Source organism: Trichomycterus rosablanca, chromosome 11, assembly GCF_030014385.1.
Source record: "Trichomycterus rosablanca isolate fTriRos1 chromosome 11, fTriRos1.hap1, whole genome shotgun sequence".
Lineage (NCBI taxonomy): Eukaryota > Metazoa > Chordata > Actinopteri > Siluriformes > Trichomycteridae > Trichomycterus > Trichomycterus rosablanca.
The window spans coordinates 4464846-4488280 of record NC_085998.1 but is presented as its reverse complement, the minus strand read 5'-3'; the positions used below and the strand labels follow the sequence as shown (position 1 = coordinate 4488280).

Sequence of the window (23435 nt, the reverse complement as noted above, 5' to 3'; positions counted from 1 at the left end):
ACACAACTGGATCTCTTGTAATCACGAGTCTTTCAAGTCGGTGTGTATTTCACACTACACGACTGATCGGTGATAGGGGGTTTCACACTAAATGATCTATCACCAACTGGAATCGCAGGCGAGCTTCTCTGGTCTCCCAAACTACGTTTTGTCACAAAAACATACACGAGAACTGACAAAAGGTTTAATGATACCACGTCCAAAAATACACGTCAACAAGTAGTGAGCGATCAAAGTTTGTGTGCTGATGTGCAGCGTAAATTCAAAGAGGAAAAATAAATGAATCTGAGTGGATTTGGCAACACGAACAGCAGGGATTGTTCTATAGTGAGTTGGAGGTTAATAAATATTTTTGCAATGCAGCGTTGGTGTTTTGTAGAGAACGATAAGGTCAGAAATACTGTAAAACCTGTGTGTGTGCTGATGTATTCTGATATAAACTATATTACTCCCCTGTCCCACCTTTTTACACTCCTCCCCTGCGTTTCCCCTCACACCGTATCTTGCGTTCTCGTTGGCTGTTAGATATAGCTCTCATTGCCAGTTGGGCAACTCAGATCCAGATATTTGACATGCTAGATATCTTTCTTCGAATGGATCGAGTTGTTTATATACAGTATATACAGGGGTTGGACAAAATAACTGAAACACCTGTCATTTTAGTGTGGGAGGTTTCATGGCTAAATTGGACCAGTCTGGTGGCCAATCTTCATTAATTGCACATTGCACCAGTAAGAGCAGAGTGTGAAGGTTCAATTAGCAGGGTAAGAGCACAGTTTTGCTCAAAATATTGCAATGCACACAACATTATGGGTGACATACCAGAGTTCAAAAGAGGACAAATTGTTGGTGCACGTCTTGCTGGCGCATCTGTGACCAAGACAGCAAGTCTTTGTGATGTATCAAGAGCCACGGTATCCAGGGTAATGTCAGCATACCACCAAGAAGGACAAACCACATCCAACAGGATTAACTGTGGACGCAAGAGGAAGCTGTCTGAAAGGGATGTTCGGGTGCTAACCCGGATTGTATCCAAAAAACATAAAACCACGGCTGCCCAAATCACGGCAGAATTAAATGTGCACCTCGACTCTCCTGTTTCCACCAGAACTGTCCGTCGGGAGCTCCACAGGGTCAATATACACGGCCGGGCTGCTATAGCCAAACCTTTGGTCACTCGTGCCAATGCCAAACGTCGGTTTCAATGGTGCAAGGAGCGCAACTCTTGGGCTGTGGACAATGTGAAACATGTATTGTTCTCTGATGAGTCCACCTTTACTGTTTTCCCCCCATCCGGGAGAGTTACGGTGTGGAGAAGCCCCAAAGAAGCGTACCACCCAGACTGTTGCATGCCCAGAGTGAAGCATGGGGGTGGATCAGTGATGGTTTGGGCTGCCATATCATGGCATTCCCTTGGCCCAATACTTGTGCTAGATGGGCGCGTCACTGCCAAGGACTACCGAACCATTCTGGAGGACCATGTGCATCCAATGGCGGTGCCGTGTATCAGGATGACAATGCACCAATACACACAGCAAGACTGGTGAAAGATTGGTTTGATGAACATGAAAGTGAAGTTGAACATCTCCCATGGCCTGCACAGTCACCAGATCTAAATATTATTGAGCCACTTTGGGGTGTTTTGGAGAAGCGAGTCAGGAAACGTTTTCCTCCACCAGCATCACGTAGTGACCTGGCCACTATCCTGCAAGAAGAATGGCTTAAAATCCCTCTGACCACTGTGCAGGACTTGTATATGTCATTTCCAAGACGAATTGACGCTGTATTGGCCGCAAAAGGAGGCCCTACACCATACTAATAAATTATTGTGGTCTAAAACCAGGTGTTTCAGTTATTTTGTCCAACCCCTGTATATACAGTGTATCACAAAAGTGAGTACACCCCTCACATTTCTGCAAATATTTCATTATATCTTTTCATGGGACAACACTATAGACATGAAACTTGGATATAACTTAGAGTAGTCAGTGTACAACTTGTATAGCAGTGTAGATTTACTGTCTTCTGAAAATAACTCAACACACAGCCATTAATGTCTAAATAGCTGGCAACATAAGTGAGTACACCCCACAGTGAACATGTCCAAATTGTGCCCAAATGTGTCGTTGTCCCTCCCTGGTGTCATGTGTCAAGGTCCCAGGTGTAAATGGGAACAGGGCTGTTAAATTTGGTGTTTTGGGTACAATTCTCTCATACTGGCCACTGGATATTCAACATGGCACCTCATGGCAAAGAACTCTCTGAGGATGTGAGAAATAGAATTGTTGCTCTCCACAAAGATGGCCTGGGCTATAAGAAGATTGCTAACACCCTGAAACTGAGCTACAGCATGGTGGCCAAGGTCATACAGTGGTTTTCCAGGACAGGTTCCACTCGGAACAGGCTTTGCCAGGGTCGACCAAAGAAGTCGAGTCCACGTGTTCGGCGTCATATCCAGAGGTTGGCTTTAAAAAATAGACACATGAGTGCTGCCAGCATTGCTGCAGAGGTTGAAGACGTGGGAGGTCAGCCTGTCAGTGCTCAGACCATACGCCGCACACTGCATAAACTCGGTCTGCATGGTCGTCATCCCAGAAGGAAGCTGACGCACAAGAAAGCCCGCAAACAGTTTGCTGAAGACAAGCAGTCCAAGAACATGGATTACTGGAATGACCTGTGGTCTGACGAGACCAAGATAAACTTGTTTGGCTCAGATGGTGTCCAGCATGTGTGGCAGCGCCCTGGTGAGAAGTACCAAGACAACTGTATCTTGCCTACAGTCAAGCATGGTGGTGGTAGCATCATGGTCTTGGGCTGCATGATTGTTGCTGGCACTGGGGAGCTGCAGTTCATTGAGGGAAACATGAATTCCAACATGTACTGTGACATTCTGAAACAGAGCATGATCCCCTCCCTTCGAAAACTGGGCCTCATGGCAGTTTTCCAACAGGATAACGACCCCAAACACAACCTCCAAGATGACAACTGCCTTGCTGAGGAAGCTGAAGGTAAAGGTGATGGACTAAACCCAATTGAGCACCTGTGGCGCATCCTCAAGTGGAAGGTGGAGGAGTTCAAGGTGTCTAACATCCACCAGCTCCGTGATGTCATCATGGAGGAGTGGAAGAGGATTCCAGTAGCAACCTGTGCAGCTCTGGTGAATTCCATGCCCAGGAGGGTTAAGGCAGTGCTGGATAATAATGGTGGTCACACAAAATATTGACACTTTGGGCACAATTTGGACATGTTCACTGTGGGGTGTACTCACTTATGTTGCCAGCTATTTAGACATTAATGGCTGTGTGTTGAGTTATTTTCAGAAGACAGTAAATCTACACTGCTATACAAGTTGTACACTGACTACTCTAAATTATATCCAAGTTTTATTTCTATAGTGTTGTCCCATGAAAAGATATAATACAATATTTGCAGAAATGTGAGGGGTGTACTCACTTTTGTGATACACTGTATATATATATATATTCTTTATGCATTTTCTCCCCTTTTCTTCCCTTTTTTTTGCGGGTCCAATTGCCCCGTTGCGTCACGCTTCCTCTCCACTAATGCCGATCCATGCTCTGATTGAGGAGAACAAAGCTAACCCACGCCCCCTCCGACACATGGGCAGCAGCCGTATGCATCTTATCACCTACTTTGATAAGTGCAGTGCAGCTCAGCGTTGTGTACGGAGAGACACACCCTGAAAGCACTCTTTTCCCGTCTCTGTGCAGGCGCCATCAATCAGCCAGCAGAGGTCGTAATTGCACCAGTCATGAGAGAGAGACCCCATCCGGCTTAGTCCCGCCCATATGAACAACAGTCCAATCGTTGTTCGTGTGGCCGCTCAGCCACCTCAGGCACGATGTATTTGAGATCCCAGCTCTGGTTTCAGCGTGTGTTTTTACAGCTGCGCCACCTGAGCGGCGGATCGAGTTGTTGAGTAGTTCACACATAGCGATTGAGAGCCGAGTTTCGACTGCCGAGCGAACGCCGAGTTGCTCCCGAGTCGGCAAATCTAGCGCCGACCAGTCGGCGAGAGAAAATCAGGGGAAGAATGGTGTAGTGTGAGCTAGGCATAACTCTCAATTGCTTAGATAATATACTGTTACAAAAGTGTAAGTCTGCTGAATGCTGAAAACGTAAATGTGTCTGAAACACCTGAATTCGATCATTAGAATGGGTGTCCAAATACTTTTTGACTCTGTGTCTCTCACGATTGTGTGTAAACGTTGAAATGTAACTGTAAGAATGTTTAAAAGAGTTTTTTTTTTTTAATTTTTTTAAATTTTAACGGTCTTAACGGTTTTAACGGCTGTTTGCTGAGGGTGAACAGGGACGGTGGGGGCTGTTGAGGGTTGCGCGCGCTCGCGCTCTGATTGAAATGGCGCGCTTGGCCGCGAGCGCTCGCGAGAGCGCTTTTCCCTGATAGACGTCATTTGGTTTTAACTGCCTACAGGAGAGAGAGAGAGAGAGAGAGAGAGAGAGACGCCGCATGAGCTCTATTCAGGGATATATATAGTCATTTATATCTAAAAAATAGTTTTGTTTTGCGCATCTGCTTCAACAAGTTCGTTTCTTCCTCGAAAAAAGGGGAAAAAACACAGATTCGGGTTTAAAACGTGTTGTTTCGCCTCGCTGCTACAGCGCCTGAGGAGAATCTTACATCAGAGCAAACTGCGATGATTAAAATATCTGCCTTTAAACAGTCCGTTTCAACGACGTGACCCTGAAGCACAACTTGAGCTTATTTTCCGCCAAGCCAAAGCACTAATGGTTCTAGTGAATAGCCAGAAGAGGGAGAACATGACTGAGAGATTGTGAGGCTGGCTCCAGTTAATTGGAGCCATAATCCTTCAGCCCCAGAGGCGTCTGTGCTGCCCGGAGCTACACATTTCTCCTTTCACTTCTTTCTTTCTTTCTTTTCCCTTTTTTTTTAAAAAACCCGGCTCTGCTCTGTTATTTATCCCGCTGAAGCCTTTTTCCTCCCTTATAGCCTAAGCGACCTTTTTATTTTTGGACTCTTGAAGATAGCAATCTGAAGATACGCAGGACGACTGGAGGAGGATAAAGTTAACACAGAGAATCAGAAGAAAATTAAGAGAACTGAAGGAAGAAGCTGAAACCTTTTAAAGGTAAGAAAAGCGTCACACGCTCCGGTTTGAAGTCTGAACCGATCTGCTCGCTTTAGAGACTACTTCCTAATAGTATAGGCGCCGATCTGGTCGCATACTATTCTTGCCTACTATGTAGTACGCGTGTCCGGGCTTTCAACGTTTCGCCGACGTTCGATCTGGACGTACTGTTTAGTACGCTAGTATGCGGGTTTGAACGTAACCAAGGCAACGCCGGCATATAGACCGTTAAAGCCGCAGCGTTGATTTTGATTCCGATCGATCTATCGAACACACGGGATTCATCGCGGATCGAGGGTTTTATTTCCCTTCTTTCGACGTTGTTTGGGGTTAATAGGTCGTGTTTCTTCGCGCTGAATTGTGACAGGCTTACAGAAACTTGTAGAAAAGAGAAAGCAGAGCGAAACGCGTCGAGTGGGATTTTGCAGTCGCGGTCCGGGACTCTACGATGTTTGAGACGGTAGGGCTCGTTTTCTATTATCGCATGTTATTCGCATTTTATTTCGATATTTCTACCCTAAAGAACCGTAATTTAACGGAACATACATTAGTCTGCTTATTTAGGTTTGGGTACAGACATTTGTTACATCACTAATGCAAAAAAACATGTATAGGCTATAAGCTGTATATAACTTCATCATCACTACAGGCTACACGAACTATAGTCTCATTTATATTCAAAATATTTAGCATATTCAAATGGGAATATTTCAGTCTATTTAAACATCACACAGTCTAGACTCTGCCATGTGAATCATTCATCTAAATGTGCTTTAGAGCCAAAGCAATGCACTATATATTCAATGCAAACCATCATTTGTTTAAATGTATATTTTATCCTATATTTATTGTCTATCCAGACCAGCTTAATGGTTCGAATTCTTGAATAAAAGACACATATATTTGTAGCAGCTCATGCAGCAAAAGTCTCCAGTACTGAACTAATGCACATGGACATAGACCCTCTGGACCTGGGTTCGATCCTCGTTAACAGTCACTGTCTTTATAGAGTACGACATGTTCTGCTGTGTGGTTCTTCCGGCTATTCTGTTCTTCTCCCACTTCCCAAAAACATTCAGATGGTGGAGTAAGGGAATGTGTTTCGCCACGCAATAGATTGGCGCCCTGTCCAGGGTGAGTTTCCCTGGACACAATGCACTCACTGGTCAGTGAGACTTAATTACTAATTAATGTGTAGCGCTGATGGGTTTAGGTTAATGCCCACCAGAACTGTGCTGCTCTTTTGTGGACTACATCATTTCAGGGGTAGCAAACTAACTCTAGAAACTTGTGATACTGACTGTCGAGCCTTCCAGCAGAAAAGCGTTCGCCAATTCTAAGAGCTAGTTAGTCTCTGGTTGGAATAGGCATTCCTGCCTCCCTTGTCACCCATCCAATGCTAATAAATCAGGGATCTTTGAGCTTATGAATGTGGACGAGGTGAGTTAGTGCGATCATCAAGCAAACTGATCTACCCAATGATATAAAACAGCTGGAGAAGTAGTAAAATAGTTGATGTTCTTCCTTTAAGCATCATGGTGGAAGTCAGTCATCAACGTTTGCTTGTGCTCCACAGACAGCCTCTAATTTCATGCAGAAGGTAATGAAACTGGTTATACTGTAGATATGCGTTATCTATGGCTTAGCTGCACACTTCCTTTACTTCCACAAGCATTTCCATCCAACTTCCACCTTAAGTGTGGAAACAGAGTGACGCTTGGCTCAGCAAACCTCGAGGTTAAATTCTCGAACACAAATTCCTGATAGTGGGTGGCATAGTGGCAAAGCAGATGGACTCGAGGACCTGGGTTCGATCTCTGCCCACGGTCAATGTCTGTGAGGAGTTTTGCATGTCTTCCTAGTGCCCATAAGTGTTTCCTCTGGGTACTTTGGTGTCCTCCCACCTCCCTAAAACTTGCGAAGGGTGGAATGGGTACTCCAAGTTGTCCCTAGGTGTTAGGGAATGAACTGCGAATTATTTGGCACCCAGTGCAGGGCGCTTTGTCAAAATAAATTAATGACAAATGCAACATCAACAAGTTGTATTAAATATTGTATTAAGACTGAACTGTTGTAAGTAAGTAAGTAAGTAAAATTTATTTATAAAGCACATTTAAAATGACAAAGTCAACCAAAGTGCTGTACAATGCAAACATAAAATAGGATCTACAGTATTAAATTAGCATTGTTTGGTCCAGATGGACACACATGAAGAGGGTAAAACTCTATCCAACGATTCAATTGAGTTTTTTATGAAAATGCCCCTTGTACAAATGAAAGAGAATCTTTGAGGTGTTTTAAGTTCAGTGAAAATTGCTGGTGTACCTGTTGGTGGTGGTGTGTACATTTGTGTTCTGTATCTGTATGGACTGGATACTAACTTATATAGTGCACTGCAATGAAATGTTCCATGCATGTCCGCCACACCTCCTATTTGTGTAGAAGAGAGGGAGGCTGAGAGAGAGAGAGAGAGAGAGAGAGAGAGCAAGTATATTTGTCCAACATTAACATCAGGGCTTTGGGTTTCAATCCCCTCCGGCTATAAGGAAAGCTTGGAAAGCTCATATGCCAAGAACTTGAGCCCTTTTTTCATCTTTCACTGGGATCTGAATGTGTCATCCAGTATTAAAAGAGCCTGATTGCTTAAGGCTGCGTGCCCTGAGCACACGGGCAACACCCTGGAAACTCTTCTTTTTTTTTTTTTGAGAGAACACATGGAAGAACTTGGTGTTGAAGTCCTTTCCATAAAATCTTTCACAGTACTGGAATTTAGTTCATGTACTGTAATAGTGTAAAGCAGGGAAAATGTAAAGCTATATGTTATACACTACAGATATAGTTTGGCCAGTTTTTTTGTTTAGCCCACAATGTAATCAAATGCGAGTTAATATATTTGCGAAGTGCTTTTCACTATAGAATCTTGTTTTAAAGCAGCCTCATGGAGTTCCAGGTCTAAAACCCCAAATCAGAGTCAGCAATGGTAAAGTAAAACTCAGTAAATTACAAAGTAAAACTGAAGAATAACTTGGAAAGTCTGGAAAATATTTCAAAGAAGAGAAAAAAACATTGTGCTTGATTACAAATTGACTAAAAGGTCCTAAAATAGTTTTGGTCAGTGGTTAGAAATATTTACTGTGGGTAAAGTCGTTTCAGATGCCAACGACATTCAGCAGTTCAGCAGGAATGATTTTGATGGAGTTGCATCGGCAATTTAACTTCAGTCCACAGCACAAAAAACCCTCTGGTACAAATTTACCAGTAAATGTCAGTAAAGTTAACAGATAGTTCTTAAACATATTTAATATGTGCTGATTGATCAATTACCAAGTTTTAATTACTCATATACATAATAGTTACCCCCCTTTCATGCAGTTCTTCAATGGTCATGACCCCCACAGAGCAGGTATCATTTAGGTGGTGGATCATTCTCAGCACTGCAGTGACACTGACATGGTGGTGGTGTGTTAGTGTGTGTTGTGCTGGTATGAGTGGATCAGACACAGCAATCCTGATGAAGTTTTTAAACACCTCATTGTCACTGCTGGACTGAGAAAAGTACACCAACCAAAAATATCCAGCCAACAGCGCCCCGTGGGCAGTGTCCTGTGACCACTGAAGATGACCAACTCAAACAGCAGCAATAGATGAGCGATCGTCTCTGACTTTACGTCTACAAGGTGGACCAACTAGGTAGGAGTGTCCAATAGAGTGGACAGTGAGTGGACACGGTATTTAAAAACTCCATCCTCCTTGAGCAGACTAAAGGAGGCAATTATATAGTTGTGTCCTTAATAAAACAATAATAAATAATAATTTTTATGCTAACTAGGGGTTACTTGGAGTTTATTTTTGCTCAACACAACAGTGTTAAAACTTCACTCTGTTGCACTCTGACCATACAGGACCATAGTCAGGCACCTCTAGACTAAACTGACCACTATACTGGCTGCTGAAAGGACCACAGAGGTGTATGTCAGTTTAGGTTGTAACAGTACCTCTAAAAATACAGTGGGTAACTTTAAACTGCACATTACTGCACATCAGCACTGCTTTCATAACACACGCTGCCTTATGACTGTGACTGCTGTTATTAACATTTAAGTAACATGAACTGTGTGGAGGTTTATTAACTGTGTGAAGGTTTGATAACTGTGTGGAGGTTTAGTAACTGTGTGGAGGTTTGTGTGGAGGTTTGGTAACTGTGGAGGTTTGTGTGAAGGTTTGTGTGGAGGTTTGGTAACTGTGTTGAGGATTTTGTGGAGGTGTGGTAACTGTGTTGAGGATTGTGGAGGTGTGGTAACTGTGTTGAGGATTTTGTGGAGGTTTAGTAACTGTGTTGAGGATTGTGTGGAGGTGTGGTAACTGTGTTGAGGATTGTGGAGGTTTGGTAACTGTGTTGAGGATTGTGTGGAGGTTTAGTAACTTTGTTGAGGATTGTGTGGAGGTTTAGTAACTTTGTTGAGGATTGTGTGGAGGTTTAGTAACTGTGTTGAGGATTGTGTGGAGGATTAGTAACTGTTGAGGATTGTGTGGAGGTTTAGTAACTGTGTTGAGGACTGTGTGGAGGTGTGGTAACTGTGTTGAGAATTGTGTGGAGGTTTAGTAACTGTGTTGAGGATTGTGTGGAGGATTAGTAACTGTGTTGAGGATTGTGTGGAGGTGTGGTAACTGTGTTGAGGATTGTGTGGAGGTTTGGTAACTGTGTTGAGGATTTTGTGGAGGTGTGGTAACTGTGTTGAGGATTGTGTGGAGGTTTAGTAACTTTGTTGAGGATTGTGTGGAGGTTTAGTAACTGTGTTGAGGATTGTGTGGAGGATTAGTAACTGTGTTGAGGATTGTGTGGAGGTTTAGTAACTGTGTTGAGGATTGTGGAGGTTTGGTAACTGTTGAGGATTTTGTGGAGGTTTAGTAACTGTGTTGAGGATTGTGTGGAGGTGTGGTAACTGTGTTGAGGATTGTGGAGGTTTGGTAACTGTGTTGAGGATTGCGTGGAGGTTTAGTAACTTTGTTGAGGATTGTGTGGAGGTTTAGTAACTTTGTTGAGGATTGTGTGGAGGTTTAGTAACTGTGTTGAGGATTGTGTGGAGGATTAGTAACTGTTGAGGATTGTGTGGAGGTTTAGTAACTGTGTTGAGGACTGTGTGGAGGTGTGGTAACTGTGTTGAGGATTGTGTGGAGGTTTAGTAACTGTGTTGAGGATTGTGTGGAGGATTAGTAACTGTGTTGAGGATTGTGTGGAGGTGTGGTAACTGTGTTGAGGATTGTGTGGAGGTTTGGTAACTGTGTTGAGGATTTTGTGGAGGTGTGGTAACTGTGTTGAGGATTGTGTGGAGGTTTAGTAACTTTGTTGAGGATTGTGTGGAGGTTTAGTAACTGTGTTGAGGATTGTGTGGAGGATTAGTAACTGTGTTGAGGATTGTGTGGAGGTTTAGTAACTGTGTTGAGGATTGTGTGGAGGTTTAGTAACTGTGTTGAGGATTTTGTGGAGGTGTGGTAACTGTTGAGGATTGTGTGGAGGTGTGGTAACTGTGTTGAGGATTGTGTGGAGGTTTAGTAACTTTGTTGAGGTTTGTGTGGATGTTTGGTAACTTGAGGTTTGTGTGGAGGTTTAGTAACTGGATGTTTGTGTGGAGGTTTAGTAACTGTGTTGAGGACTGTGTGGAGGTGTGGTAACTGTGTTGAGGATTTTGTGGAGGTTTAGTAACTGTGTTGAGGATTGTGTGGAGGTTTAGTAACTGTGTTGAGGATTGTGTGGAGGTTTAGTAACTTTGTTGAGGTTTGTGTGGATGTTTGGTAACTTGAGGTTTGTGTGGAGGTTTAGTAACTGGATGTTTGTGTGGAGGTTTAGTAACTGTGTTGAGGACTGTGTGGAGGTGTGGTAACTGTGTTGAGGATTTTGTGGAGGTGTGGTAACTGTGTTGAGGATTGTGTGGAGGTTTAGTAACTGTGTTGAGGATTGTGTGGAGGTTTAGTAACTTTGTTGAGGTTTGTGTGGATGTTTGGTAACTTGAGGTTTGTGTGGAGGTTTAGTAACTGGATGTTTGTGTGGAGGTTTAGTAACTGTGTTGAGGACTGTGTGGAGGTGTGGTAACTGTGTTGAGGATTTTGTGGAGGTGTGGTAACTGTGTTGAGGATTGTGTGGAGGTGTGGTAACTGTGTTGAGGATTGTGTGGAGGTGTGGTAACTGTGTTGAGGATTGTGTGGAGGTTTAGTAACTGTGTTGAGTATTGTGTGGAGGTGTGGTAACTGTGTTGAGGATTGTGTTGGAGGTGTGGTAACTGTTGAGGATTGTGTGGAGGTTTAGTAACTTTGTTGAGGTTTGTGTGGATGTTTGGTAACTTGAGATTTGTGTGGAGGTTTAGTAACTGGATGTTTGTGTGGAGGTTTAGTAACTGTGTTGAGGACTGTGTGGAGGTGTGGTAACTGTGTTGAGGATTTTGTGGAGGTGTGGTAACTGTGTTGAGGATTGTGTGGAGGTGTGGTAACTGTGTTGAGGATTGTGTGGAGGTGTGGTAACTGTGTTGAGGACTGTGTGGAGGTGTGGTAACTGTGTTGAGGACTGTGTGGAGGTGTGGTAACTGTGTTGAGGATTGTGTGGAGGTGTGGTAACTGTGTTGAGGATTTTGTGGAGGTTTAGTAACTGTATTGAGGATTGTGTGGAGGTGTGGTAACTGTGTTGAGGATTGTGTGGAGGTGTGGTAACTGTTGAGGATTGTGTGGAGGTTTAGTAACTGTGTTGAGGATTGTGTGGAGGTGTGGTAACTGTGTGGAGGATTGTGTGGAGGTTTGGTAACTGTGTTGAGGATTGTGTGGAGGTTTAGTAACTGTGTTGAGGATTGTGTGGAGGTTTAGTAACTGTGTGGATGTTTGTGTGGATGTTTAGTAACTGTGTTGAGGATTGTGTGGAGGTTTAGTAACTGTGTGGATGTTTGTGTGGAGGTTTAGTAACTGTGTTGAGGATTGTGTGGAGGTGTGGTAACTGTGTGGATGTTTGTGTGGAGGTTTAGTAACTGTGTTGAGGATTGTGTGGAGGTGTGGTAACTTTGTTGAGGATTGTGTGGAGGTGTGGTAACTGTGTTGAGGATTTTGTGGAGGTGTGGTAACTGTGTTGAGGACTGTGTGGAGGTGTGGTAACTGTGTTGAGGATTGTGTGGAGGTTTAGTAACTGTGTTGAGGATTGTGTGGAGGTTTAGTAACTGTGTTGAGGATTGTGTGGAGGTTTAGTAACTGTTGAGGTTTGTGTGGAGGTTTAGTAACTGTTGAGGACTGTGTGGAGGTTTAGTAACTGTGTTGAGGATTGTGTGGAGGTTTAGTAACTGTGTTGAGGATTGTGTGGAGGTTTAGTAACTGTGTTGAGGATTGTGTGGAGGTTTAGTAACTGTGTTGAGGTTTGTGTGGATGTTTGGTAACTGTTGAGGTTTGTGTGGAGGTTTAGTAACTGTTGAGGACTGTGTGGAGGTGTGGTAACTGTGTTGAGGATTTTGTGGAGGTGTGGTAACTGTGTTGAGGACTGTGTGGAGGTGTGGTAACTGTGTTGAGGATTTTGTGGAGGTTTAGTAACTGTGTTGAGGATTGTGTGGAGGTGTGGTAACTGTGTTGAGGATTGTGTGGAGGTGTGGTAACTGTGTTGAGGATTGTGTGGAGGTGTGGTAACTGTTGAGGATTGTGTGGAGGTTTAGTAACTTTGTTGAGGTTTGTGTGGATGTTTGGTAACTGTTGAGGACTGTGTGGAGGTGTGGTAACTGTGTTGAGGATTGTGTGGAGGTGTGGTAACTGTGTTGAGGATTGTGTGGAGGTTTAGTAACTGTGTTGAGGATTGTGTGGAGGTGTGGTAACTGTGTTGAGGATTGTGTGGAGGTGTGGTAACTGTGTTGAGGATTTTGTGGAGGTGTGGTAACTGTGTTGAGGACTGTGTGGAGGTGTGGTAACTGTGTTGAGGATTTTGTGGAGGTTTAGTAACTGTGTTGAGGATTGTGTGGAGGTTTAGTAACTGTGTTGAAGATTGTGTGGAGGTTTGTGTGGAGGTTTGGTAACTGTGTTGAGGATTGTGTGGAGGTTTAGTAACTGTGTTAAAGATTGTGTGGAGGTTTGTGTGGAGGTTTGGTAACTGTGTTGAGGATTGTGTGGAGGTTTAGTAACTGTGTTGAGGATTGTGTGGAGGTTTGTGTGGAGGTTTGGTAACTGTTGAGGATTGTGTGGAGGTTTGTGTGGAGGTTTAGTAACTGTGTTGAGGATTGTGTGGAGGTTTAGTAACTGTGTTGAGGATTGTGTGGAGGTTTGTGTGGAGGTTTAGTAACTGTGTGGATGTTTGTGTGGAGGTTTAGTAACTGTGTTGAGGATTGTGTGGAGGTGTGGTAACTGTGTGGATGTTTGTGTGGAGGTTTAGTAACTGTGTTGAGGATTGTGTGGAGGTGTGGTAACTTTGTTGAGGATTGTGTGGAGGTGTGGTAACTGTGTTGAGGATTTTGTGGAGGTGTGGTAACTGTGTTGAGGACTGTGTGGAGGTGTGGTAACTGTGTTGAGGATTGTGTGGAGGTTTAGTAACTGTGTTGAGGATTGTGTGGAGGTTTAGTAACTGTGTTGAGGATTGTGTGGAGGTTTAGTAACTGTTGAGGTTTGTGTGGATGTTTAGTAACTGTGTGGAGGTTTGTGTGGAGGTTTAGTAACTGTGTGGATGTTTGTGTGGAGGTTTAGTAACTGTGTTGAGGATTGTGTGGAGGTGTGGTAACTGTGTGGATGTTTGTGTGGAGGTTTAGTAACTGTGTTGAGGATTGTGTGGAGGTGTGGTAACTTTGTTGAGGATTGTGTGGAGGTGTGGTAACTGTGTTGAGGATTTTGTGGAGGTGTGGTAACTGTGTTGAGGACTGTGTGGAGGTGTGGTAACTGTGTTGAGGATTGTGTGGAGGTTTAGTAACTGTGTTGAGGATTGTGTGGAGGTTTAGTAACTGTGTTGAGGATTGTGTGGAGGTTTAGTAACTGTTGAGGTTTGTGTGGAGGTTTAGTAACTGTTGAGGACTGTGTGGAGGTTTAGTAACTGTGTTGAGGATTGTGTGGAGGTTTAGTAACTGTGTTGAGGATTGTGTGGAGGTTTAGTAACTGTGTTGAGGATTGTGTGGAGGTTTAGTAACTGTGTTGAGGTTTGTGTGGATGTTTGGTAACTGTTGAGGTTTGTGTGGAGGTTTAGTAACTGTTGAGGACTGTGTGGAGGTGTGGTAACTGTGTTGAGGATTTTGTGGAGGTGTGGTAACTGTGTTGAGGACTGTGTGGAGGTGTGGTAACTGTGTTGAGGATTTTGTGGAGGTTTAGTAACTGTGTTGAGGATTGTGTGGAGGTGTGGTAACTGTGTTGAGGATTGTGTGGAGGTGTGGTAACTGTGTTGAGGATTGTGTGGAGGTGTGGTAACTGTTGAGGATTGTGTGGAGGTTTAGTAACTTTGTTGAGGTTTGTGTGGATGTTTGGTAACTGTTGAGGACTGTGTGGAGGTGTGGTAACTGTGTTGAGGATTGTGTGGAGGTGTGGTAACTGTGTTGAGGATTGTGTGGAGGTTTAGTAACTGTGTTGAGGATTGTGTGGAGGTGTGGTAACTGTGTTGAGGATTGTGTGGAGGTGTGGTAACTGTGTTGAGGATTTTGTGGAGGTGTGGTAACTGTGTTGAGGACTGTGTGGAGGTTTAGTAACTGTGTTGAAGATTGTGTGGAGGTTTGTGTGGAGGTTTGGTAACTGTGTTGAGGATTGTGTGGAGGTTTAGTAACTGTGTTAAAGATTGTGTGGAGGTTTGTGTGGAGGTTTGGTAACTGTGTTGAGGATTGTGTGGAGGTTTAGTAACTGTGTTGAGGATTGTGTGGAGGTTTGTGTGGAGGTTTGGTAACTGTTGAGGATTGTGTGGAGGTTTGTGTGGAGGTTTAGTAACTGTGTTGAGGATTGTGTGGAGGTTTAGTAACTGTGTTGAGGATTGTGTGGAGGTTTGTGTGGAGGTTTAGTAACTGTGTTGAGGATTGTGTGGAGGTTTGTGTGGAGGTTTAGTAACTGTGTTGAGGATTGTGTGGAGGTTTGTGTGGAGGTTTGGTAACTGTGTTGAGGATTGTGTGGAGGTTTGTGTGGAGGTTTAGTAACTGTGTTGAGGATTGTGTGGAGGTTTAGTAACTGTGTTGAGGATTGTGTGGAGGTTTGTGTGGAGGTTTAGTAACTGTGTTGAGGATTGTGTGGAGGTTTGTGTGGAGGTTTAGTAACTGTGTTGAGGATTGTGTGGAGGTTTGTGTGGAGGTTTGGTAACTGTGTTGAGGATTGTGTGGAGGTTTGTGTGGAGGTTTGGTAACTGTGTTGAGGATTGTGTGGAGGTTTAGTAACTGTGTTGAGGATTGTGTGGAGGTTTGTGTGGAGGTTTAGTAACTGTGTTGAGGATTGTGTGGAGGTTTGTGTGGAGGTTTGGTAACTGTGTTGAGGATTGTGTGGAGGTTTAGTAACTGTGTTGAGGATTGTGTGGAGGTTTGTGTGGAGGTTTAGTAACTGTGTTGAGGATTGTGTGGAGGTTTAGTAACTGTGTTGAGGATTGTGTGGAGGTTTGTGTGGAGGTTTAGTAACTGTGTTGAGGATTGTGTGGAGGTTTAGTAACTGTGTTGAGGATTGTGTGGAGGTTTGTGTGGAGGTTTGATAACTGTGTTGAGGATTGTGTGGAGGTTTAGTAACTGTGTTGAGGATTGTGTGGAGGTTTGTGTGGAGGTTTAGTAACTGTGTTGAGGATTGTGTGGAGGTTTGTGTGGAGGTTTAGTAACTGTGTTGAGGATTGTGTGGAGGTTTGTGTGGAGGTTTGGTAACTGTGTTGAGGACTGTGTGGATGTTTTGTATCTGTATGGAGGTTTGGTGTGGATGTTTTTTTACTGTGAGAAGGTACTTTGAGATTAAATCATTACTTGTTCACCAACAGAATAAACAAACTGGCGTTGTGTTTTATACATGCAGAGGAAACGGGCGTTTCTGAATGCAGATTTAACACTGAGGAGCTAATAATATAATTTTCCTTTCATAGCTGTGCTGGCGAAACTTAGCTCCTTTATCTAATGACTACTACACTAAACACACTAATACAGAACTAATGAACAACTGGGTGCAATACAGTTTCCTTTAACTAAGCAAAAACAAAACAGACTTCATCTTATTCAGCACAAGACTAAACTTAGTGCTGACCAGGAGTCCAAAGCACAAAGAAAAAAAAACAAATCAGAATTATTGTACTAGTTTACTCACATCATTAGTCGGTGTCTAACATCACCAACCAAGTCAGCTTTCCACCAACAGCTAAAACAGGTTCATTTAAGACACTTGATGAGAAGAACAAGTTCATTAGGAAATGCTATACAAGTATGCATAACACTAATGGATTCATTTTTGAGGATGTGAGAGATCTCCAATGATTTGGAACCGATTAATATCGTACCGATACAGAGTGTCAGATCGCTGCCAGCCCTACTTTCAGGTTAATGCAGAATTGATAATAAACCAGTCCTGCTTGTGTACAGGTTACATAACACCCTCAGACTAAAATAAATCTTTGACCTACTTTAAAAATACAAATCCTGCAGGTCTTTCAGATCACTGAGATGAAGCAGCCTTCAGCCAGGTGGAATCAACCTCCATTCCCAAACTGTACTTATTTTTAAATAAAACATAAAACACAACTTGTATCCTCAGCTTTTACAGAAAACTATTTTATTTAAATTATTGCATTATTTTTCACCGTTTCCTTATATCACATTTTTCTATTTATCTTTTCTTATCTTACAGTTTTAAAGGATTATCTTTTATAATAAAAAAAACATCAACACAATATAAATTGCTGATGTGTATAAAGTGTGGCATACCAGTACACCTGCTTGCAATTAATGATGTACATTGACATTAAATTTTCAATTTTTGGCATTTAGCAAGCGCTATTATCCAGAGTGACTTCCAGTAAACATTTCCTACTGTAGTTCAAGTAGATGACGATCCATGGATCCATGGATCTGCTGAAACCCCTTTGGAACATAGCTATAGGTGGAAGTGTTTTTGACAGGTAGTATAGAAGATTAGCAAGTGCATGTTAGTTCCCAACTTAAGTGCTAAGTGAAGAGGTGATGGGGCAGCACGGTGGCTAAGTGGGTAGGTCCTGGGTTCCTCCGGGTGCTCCGGTTTCCTCCCACAGTCCAAAGACGTTCAAGTGAGGTGAACTGGACTGTGTTCGATATAACCTTGTGAACTGATGAATCTTGTGTAAGTAGTAACCACCACCGCTTCTGTCATGAATGTAACCAAAGAGTGTAAAACATGACATTAAAATCAAACAAAACCAACAAACATAAAGAGGTGATGAAGGTCTTGGTCTTTTGAAGATGGGAAGTTCCTTCCACACTAGTACATACTGGTGATATGCTCACTACCCGGTGCATCATGACTTCGGTCTGAGATCGCTAGAAACCAGAAGCACATAACACTGGCATCTTGGTGACTGTTGAAGTGATTCCTTCACTCACATTCAGTTTTCCTTCCAGTAGACGCCCCAGTGATTGGTGGAAAATGTGTCAGAAGGTGGTTGTGAACACGCACCCTATCCCACCCCTTCCTAAAATCCTCAGATTGGTTGCACAACGTCTGAGCCTGACACGACTAACACATAGCATGGCACCTTTAATTAGTAACTCGCAAGATACTTCTTCTTTTTCTCTCCCCTTGCGCTCCCGTTTCTCCCCAGAGGCGAACACCTTAGCGTCCGTGTCTCTGCATCTCTAATAAACATGTTTCCATTCTGCCCCGGGGCCACGCCGGCGAAAAGACGGCACAAACACACTTAATTAGAGCCGTGGCAATAATTTGTAAGCTAAATAGGCGACGGGGCAGATGAGGAAGCGAGCTGATAAAGGGCGAGGGGTGTGTGGCGCTGAAGGAAATGCTGTGTGATTCTAACACGCCACGGCAGCACAGCATCACTGACGTCGCTCTCTCCATGGCTTTCCCGTTCGTCTGCTTTCAGGAAGGAAGAAGCATGTCGCGCCTGTCTCTGACCCGCTCGCCGGTCTCTCCGTTGGCAGCCCAGGGCATCCCGCTGCCAGCTCAGCTCACCAAAGCCAACGCGCCCGTGCACATCGATGTGGGGGGTCACATGTACACCAGCAGCTTGGCCACACTCACCAAGTACCCCGACTCCAGGTAAGAGCTTCAGATTTCTCAGTTCTTTTGACTTCATTTTTTCTGCTACAGCTGTTCTACTATAAGAGTGTGAAGATATCAGATCATCACATCATCAGATTATCAATTTATCTATTCATCCGATCATCAGTGTATTAATTCATCACATCATCCGATCATCAGTGTATTAATTCATCAGATCATCAGTGTATTAATTCATCCGATCATCAGTGTATTAATTCATCACATCATCAGATCATCAGTGTATTAATTCATCAGATCAGATCATCAGTGTATTAATTCATCACATCATCAGTGTATTAATTCATCACATCATCCGATCATCAGTGTATTAATTCATCACATCATCCGATCATCAGTGTATTAATTCATCAGATCAGATCATCAGTGTATTAATTCATCAGATCATCAGTGTATTAATTCATCACATCATCCGATCATCAGTGTATTAATTCATCACATCATCCGATCATCAGTGTATTAATTCATCAGATCATCAGTGTATTAATTCATCACATCATCCGATCATCAGTGTATTAATTCATCAGATCATCAGTGTATTAATTCATCACATCATCAGTGTATTAATTCATCACATCATCCGATCATCAGTGTATTAATTCATCACATCATCCGATCATCAGTGTATTAATTCATCACATCATCCGATCATCAGTGTATTAATTCATCACATCATCAGATCATCAGTGTATTAATTCATCACATCATCAGATCATCAGTGTATTAATTCATCAGATCAGATCATCAGTGTATTAATTCATCACATCATCAGTGTATTAATTCATCACATCATCCGATCATCAGTGTATTAATTCATCACATCATCCGATCATCAGTGTATTAATTCATCAGATCAGATCATCAGTGTATTAATTCATCAGATCATCAGTGTATTAATTCATCACATCATCCGATCATCAGTGTATTAATTCATCACATCATCCGATCATCAGTGTATTAATTCATCAGATCATCAGTGTATTAATTCATCACATCATCCGATCATCAGTGTATTAATTCATCAGATCATCAGTGTATTAATTCATCACATCATCAGTGTATTAATTCATCACATCATCCGATCATCAGTGTATTAATTCATCACATCATCCGATCATCAGTGTATTAATTCATCACATCATCCGATCATCAGTGTATTAATTCATCACATCATCAGATCATCAGTGTATTAATTCATCACATCATCAGATCATCAGTGTATTAATTCATCACATCATCCGATCATCAGTGTATTAATTCATCAGATCATCCGATCATCAGTGTATTAATTCATCACATCATCAGTGTATTAATTCATCAGATCATCAGATCATCAGTGTATTAATTCATCAGATCAGATCATCAGTGTATTAATTCATCAGATCATCAGTGTATTAATTCATCACATCAGATAATCAATTCATCACATCATCAGATCATCAGTTTATTAGTTCCTCACATCATCCGATCATCAGTTCTCTGATGATTTAAGGAGTATTGCTACACTATCATAAGATCTAATTAGAAACAGGAAGTGTGTAAGCAAGTGCAACTGCAAAATTAATGAAATCAAATCATCATATTCGAATTGTAGTTGCAATTTTTTCAGGTATTTATAGTCCTGTGTGCATTAAGTCAGGCACTTCCCTTCAGACCGGCATACTAAAACACACACAGATCATTTTTAACTTCACATGATTTACACTTTTATACACAACTTTCTTTACTGAACACATTTAACTCATTAAATAAAAGTTTAACATTCCAAAGTTCCAAAAAATGTCAGATGGTTGTGACCATGTGGTGATATGTGTAGATAATTTAACTTTTTACAGCATAACTGCAGTACAGCCAATAAAAAAAATGAACGATTTAAAAAGAAATGTAAAGTATAAAACTGTAAAAACACATTTTAAAAAGCCAATAAGTTACTTTTTCTGGGTTGACGGACAGAAAGAACAAAAGTCGGTGGTGATCTGTCCCCGTCTGTGTCTATACTGTGAAATTAATTCAACATTCTGAACATATTTTTGAATAGTTGTAAATATTCTTAAAACACAATCTGTAATGTAGGAGTTGCTGCACTGCAGGACATTTTCTGGGTGGTAAAATAGTCGATTCTGTTTAAAAACTAATAAAGAAAGAAAGAAAAACACACATATAATACATATATACAGAATAAATAATTCAGTGAATGTAATTGAGAAGTTTTACAGCTGTTTTAAAGCTGAATGTCATCAAGGAATTGAAAGACTTTAAATATATACAAGTTATTTAAATATATTGCAAAGGTTCATTTTAAACAAAACATCAGCAGCTGGAGTTTGGCCACTGATTATAAGGAATATATGTAGCTGCAACAGGAAATATGAGTAAGTGTAAAAGAATGAACATGTGGGGTCTTGTCCAGCATGTATTAGCATCTCGTGTGCAATGTTTCCTTATCAGAGTTTTAAGAATAAAATAAAAACATGCTTGATTTTAGCTGTTAAAAATAATATCCATGTTTTAGCTAAATTACCTGCATATTGAAAGTGATCTATTTAATAATGAGCAAAAATAATTGTGATCAGATGTTTAGATGGATAAACAGAAAGACAGAAAAAACAGACACGAACATACAAACATGGATGGACTGACTTTAAAATGAGGGACAGACAGATTACTGATACTGTAAAACAAGCAATTATAAATTGTTGTAAAGTGTGTAAACAGTAAATAAATATGAATAACAAAGCATCTACACAGACATAACTGGCTTTTTCTGGAGCTGGCCAAACAGCCTAGCAATTAGAAGGTGCACTTGTCAGTGCACTCTCAGTTAGGGCTGCCTCGATTGGTCGGCCTAGTCGATGACGTCGACATTTTAAGTCGATGCTTCGTTTTTTATTTCTACAGCGTTTCCATTCATATAAGCGTTCATATGATTCCCTCAGCACTACCTGCTGCGTGTTTGGTCCAGTCACTGGTAGGGGGCATTAAGCGCCGTCTTAAAAAATGCCGTCTGCAGCAGTCAGAGGCCGATTGTAGAGAGCTTTCAACCCAAGACCCAAATCATCAAAAGTTTGGTGATACTTAAAACTGGCACAGAACTAAAAGGTGGTTTGTACACTGTGCAGAGCTTTGATGGTACCACAGCAGCACCAGCGCCATGCTGCACATCTATATTGTTTCAAATTCTTAATCGCGGAGATCCGGCGCATTTTACTTCTATATTTTTAATTAAGCTTCTTAATCGCGGAGATCTTGTAATACCGTATTTCTTACTTCACACGCGCCGTGCACTTGCTCCGTTGGGCTCGTGATTTTTGCGATTGCCGCAGCGATCAAAGCGCAAGAAGCTTCTCATGTGAAACACTCACCACTGTGTTTACATGGCTTAGAATGTGAAGTAAGTTTGGAGTGAATGTGTAGGTTAGAATCTGGGCTCATTCTGTCGTTACTGTACGTTTGACTTAATGAGACGTGGCTACATCTAACTATTTTATCTCTGCTATAAGTTTAAGCACTTTGCTTTGTGTACTGAATGCCATGAACACGTGCTGCACTTTGTTTAATACGGAGCACTTGAGAATTTGATAATATGAACATAAACCCTGTTTACATTTAGTTTTGTGCCAGATTATTATGCCGTACAGTTTGTTGTTAAAATAAAAGAAGCTTAAATGAGATTCTGAATTACATTTTTTGAAGAAAAATTAATCGTTAGATTAATCGATAGAAAAATAGTCGTTAGTGGCAGCCCTACTCTCAGTGCTCTGATAAAATAAGAAGGGTTGCGGCAGGAAGGGCATTCGGAGTAAAAAACTGTGCCAAATCAGATATGCAGACCATTCTACTACGAATCATACATTTAAACACAAATAGGAAAATTTTTTAAAGTGAAAACCTGTCCGTGACATAAACAGAGAATATAACGTGCTGATATGGACCACTCTTGTAATCTTAGAGTACATTTACATTGGTGTTTTTTGGGAAACAAAAATATCTGCATACACATGTGCATTATTAATCTCACATGTCAAACTTGTCACATATATGCAGATGTACGTACAGATTCAGTAGTGTCTGATCTCTTGCCCCGGGATCCTAGAGGACCGTTATTTATTCTCACTGTATTTTGATGAGAAGATGAAAAATGATTTGACTCGACCTTCCTCGTTTCACCTCATTATACGTGTCAAATAAGGTAAGGTAATTACTGGCAGCTAATATTCACACTCCCTATAATTTTTTGATTTATGTATTAGGCCAGCAAATCTAAACCTGTCCCTAATCTATATATATAAATATATATATTCTTTTGCAAAGAATGAAAAATAACAATGAAGACGCAGCGTTTTTACACCTCATGTAATAAAATGAATTACATATGTATTATTAAAGAATACAATACTAATCTTTTAGCTTAGGAGGATTTCAGAAATCAATATTTGGTTGAATAAACCCAAGCGTTCATACGTCATGGCATGTTCTTTAAGTCTTTATGACTGTTGGGTGGCTTCTTGCCACTATTGGCACAAATATTTAAACTGCTTGGCTTTGTCTGATATCTGGTGACCATCCGTCTTCCTCTTGGTCACAGTCCAGAGGTTTTCTATGGGTTTAAGGTCTGGAGATTGGGCTGGCCATGACAAGGTCTTGATCTGGTGGTTATCTCTCCTCACCTTGATTGACCTGGCTGTGTGATTTGCATCATCGTTGATTTTCTGCTGGAAAAATCAATCCTTAAAGCTGGGGAACTTTGTCAGAGCAGATAGACACAATAAGAAGGTTGAGGGTGTAAATCCAGGTTTAGCCAAGTAGCCAATGTTGGACTCCATGAACGTCTGGTACAGCTCTTTATTTCTCCAGCTGTTTTAGGTTCATTTAAACAAGCCTCACTTCAGCACACGAAGAGTTAAAGAAACGCCAGTGGGCCGCGTGACAGCTAAGAACAAGGTTAAAAGACTTTTAAGCTGATGATGTCTTTTAATAGATTGATTTGTTAATAATGCAGCGAGGGAAAAGAAAGTTAGTGCAGTAAGTAATGGCGCGGCATCCGTCTTGCTCTCTCGCGGCCTTGTGAACAGACAGAAGCCATGAAACATTGATGGAGAG

At 41.8% G+C, this 23435-nt stretch overlaps 1 protein-coding gene across 2 annotated transcripts in view; it reads left to right on the top strand.

Annotated features, from left to right (window-relative positions):
* The first annotated feature begins 4657 nt into the window (after positions 1-4657).
* The window catches only part of LOC134323391 (BTB/POZ domain-containing protein kctd15), a 48495-nt gene continuing 29717 nt past the window's right edge, over positions 4658-23435 (top strand). The window contains exons 1-2 of one of the 2 annotated variants that reach the window (XM_063004916.1): positions 4658-5132; positions 18139-18314. In XM_063004916.1, coding sequence (XP_062860986.1) covers positions 18151-18314 — 164 coding nt within the window. In that variant the 5' untranslated portion in view covers positions 4658-5132; positions 18139-18150. Of the gene's footprint in view, positions 5133-5377; positions 5593-18138; positions 18315-23435 lie in introns of those variants that run through there. The other variant, XM_063004914.1, reaches the window with a different exon arrangement.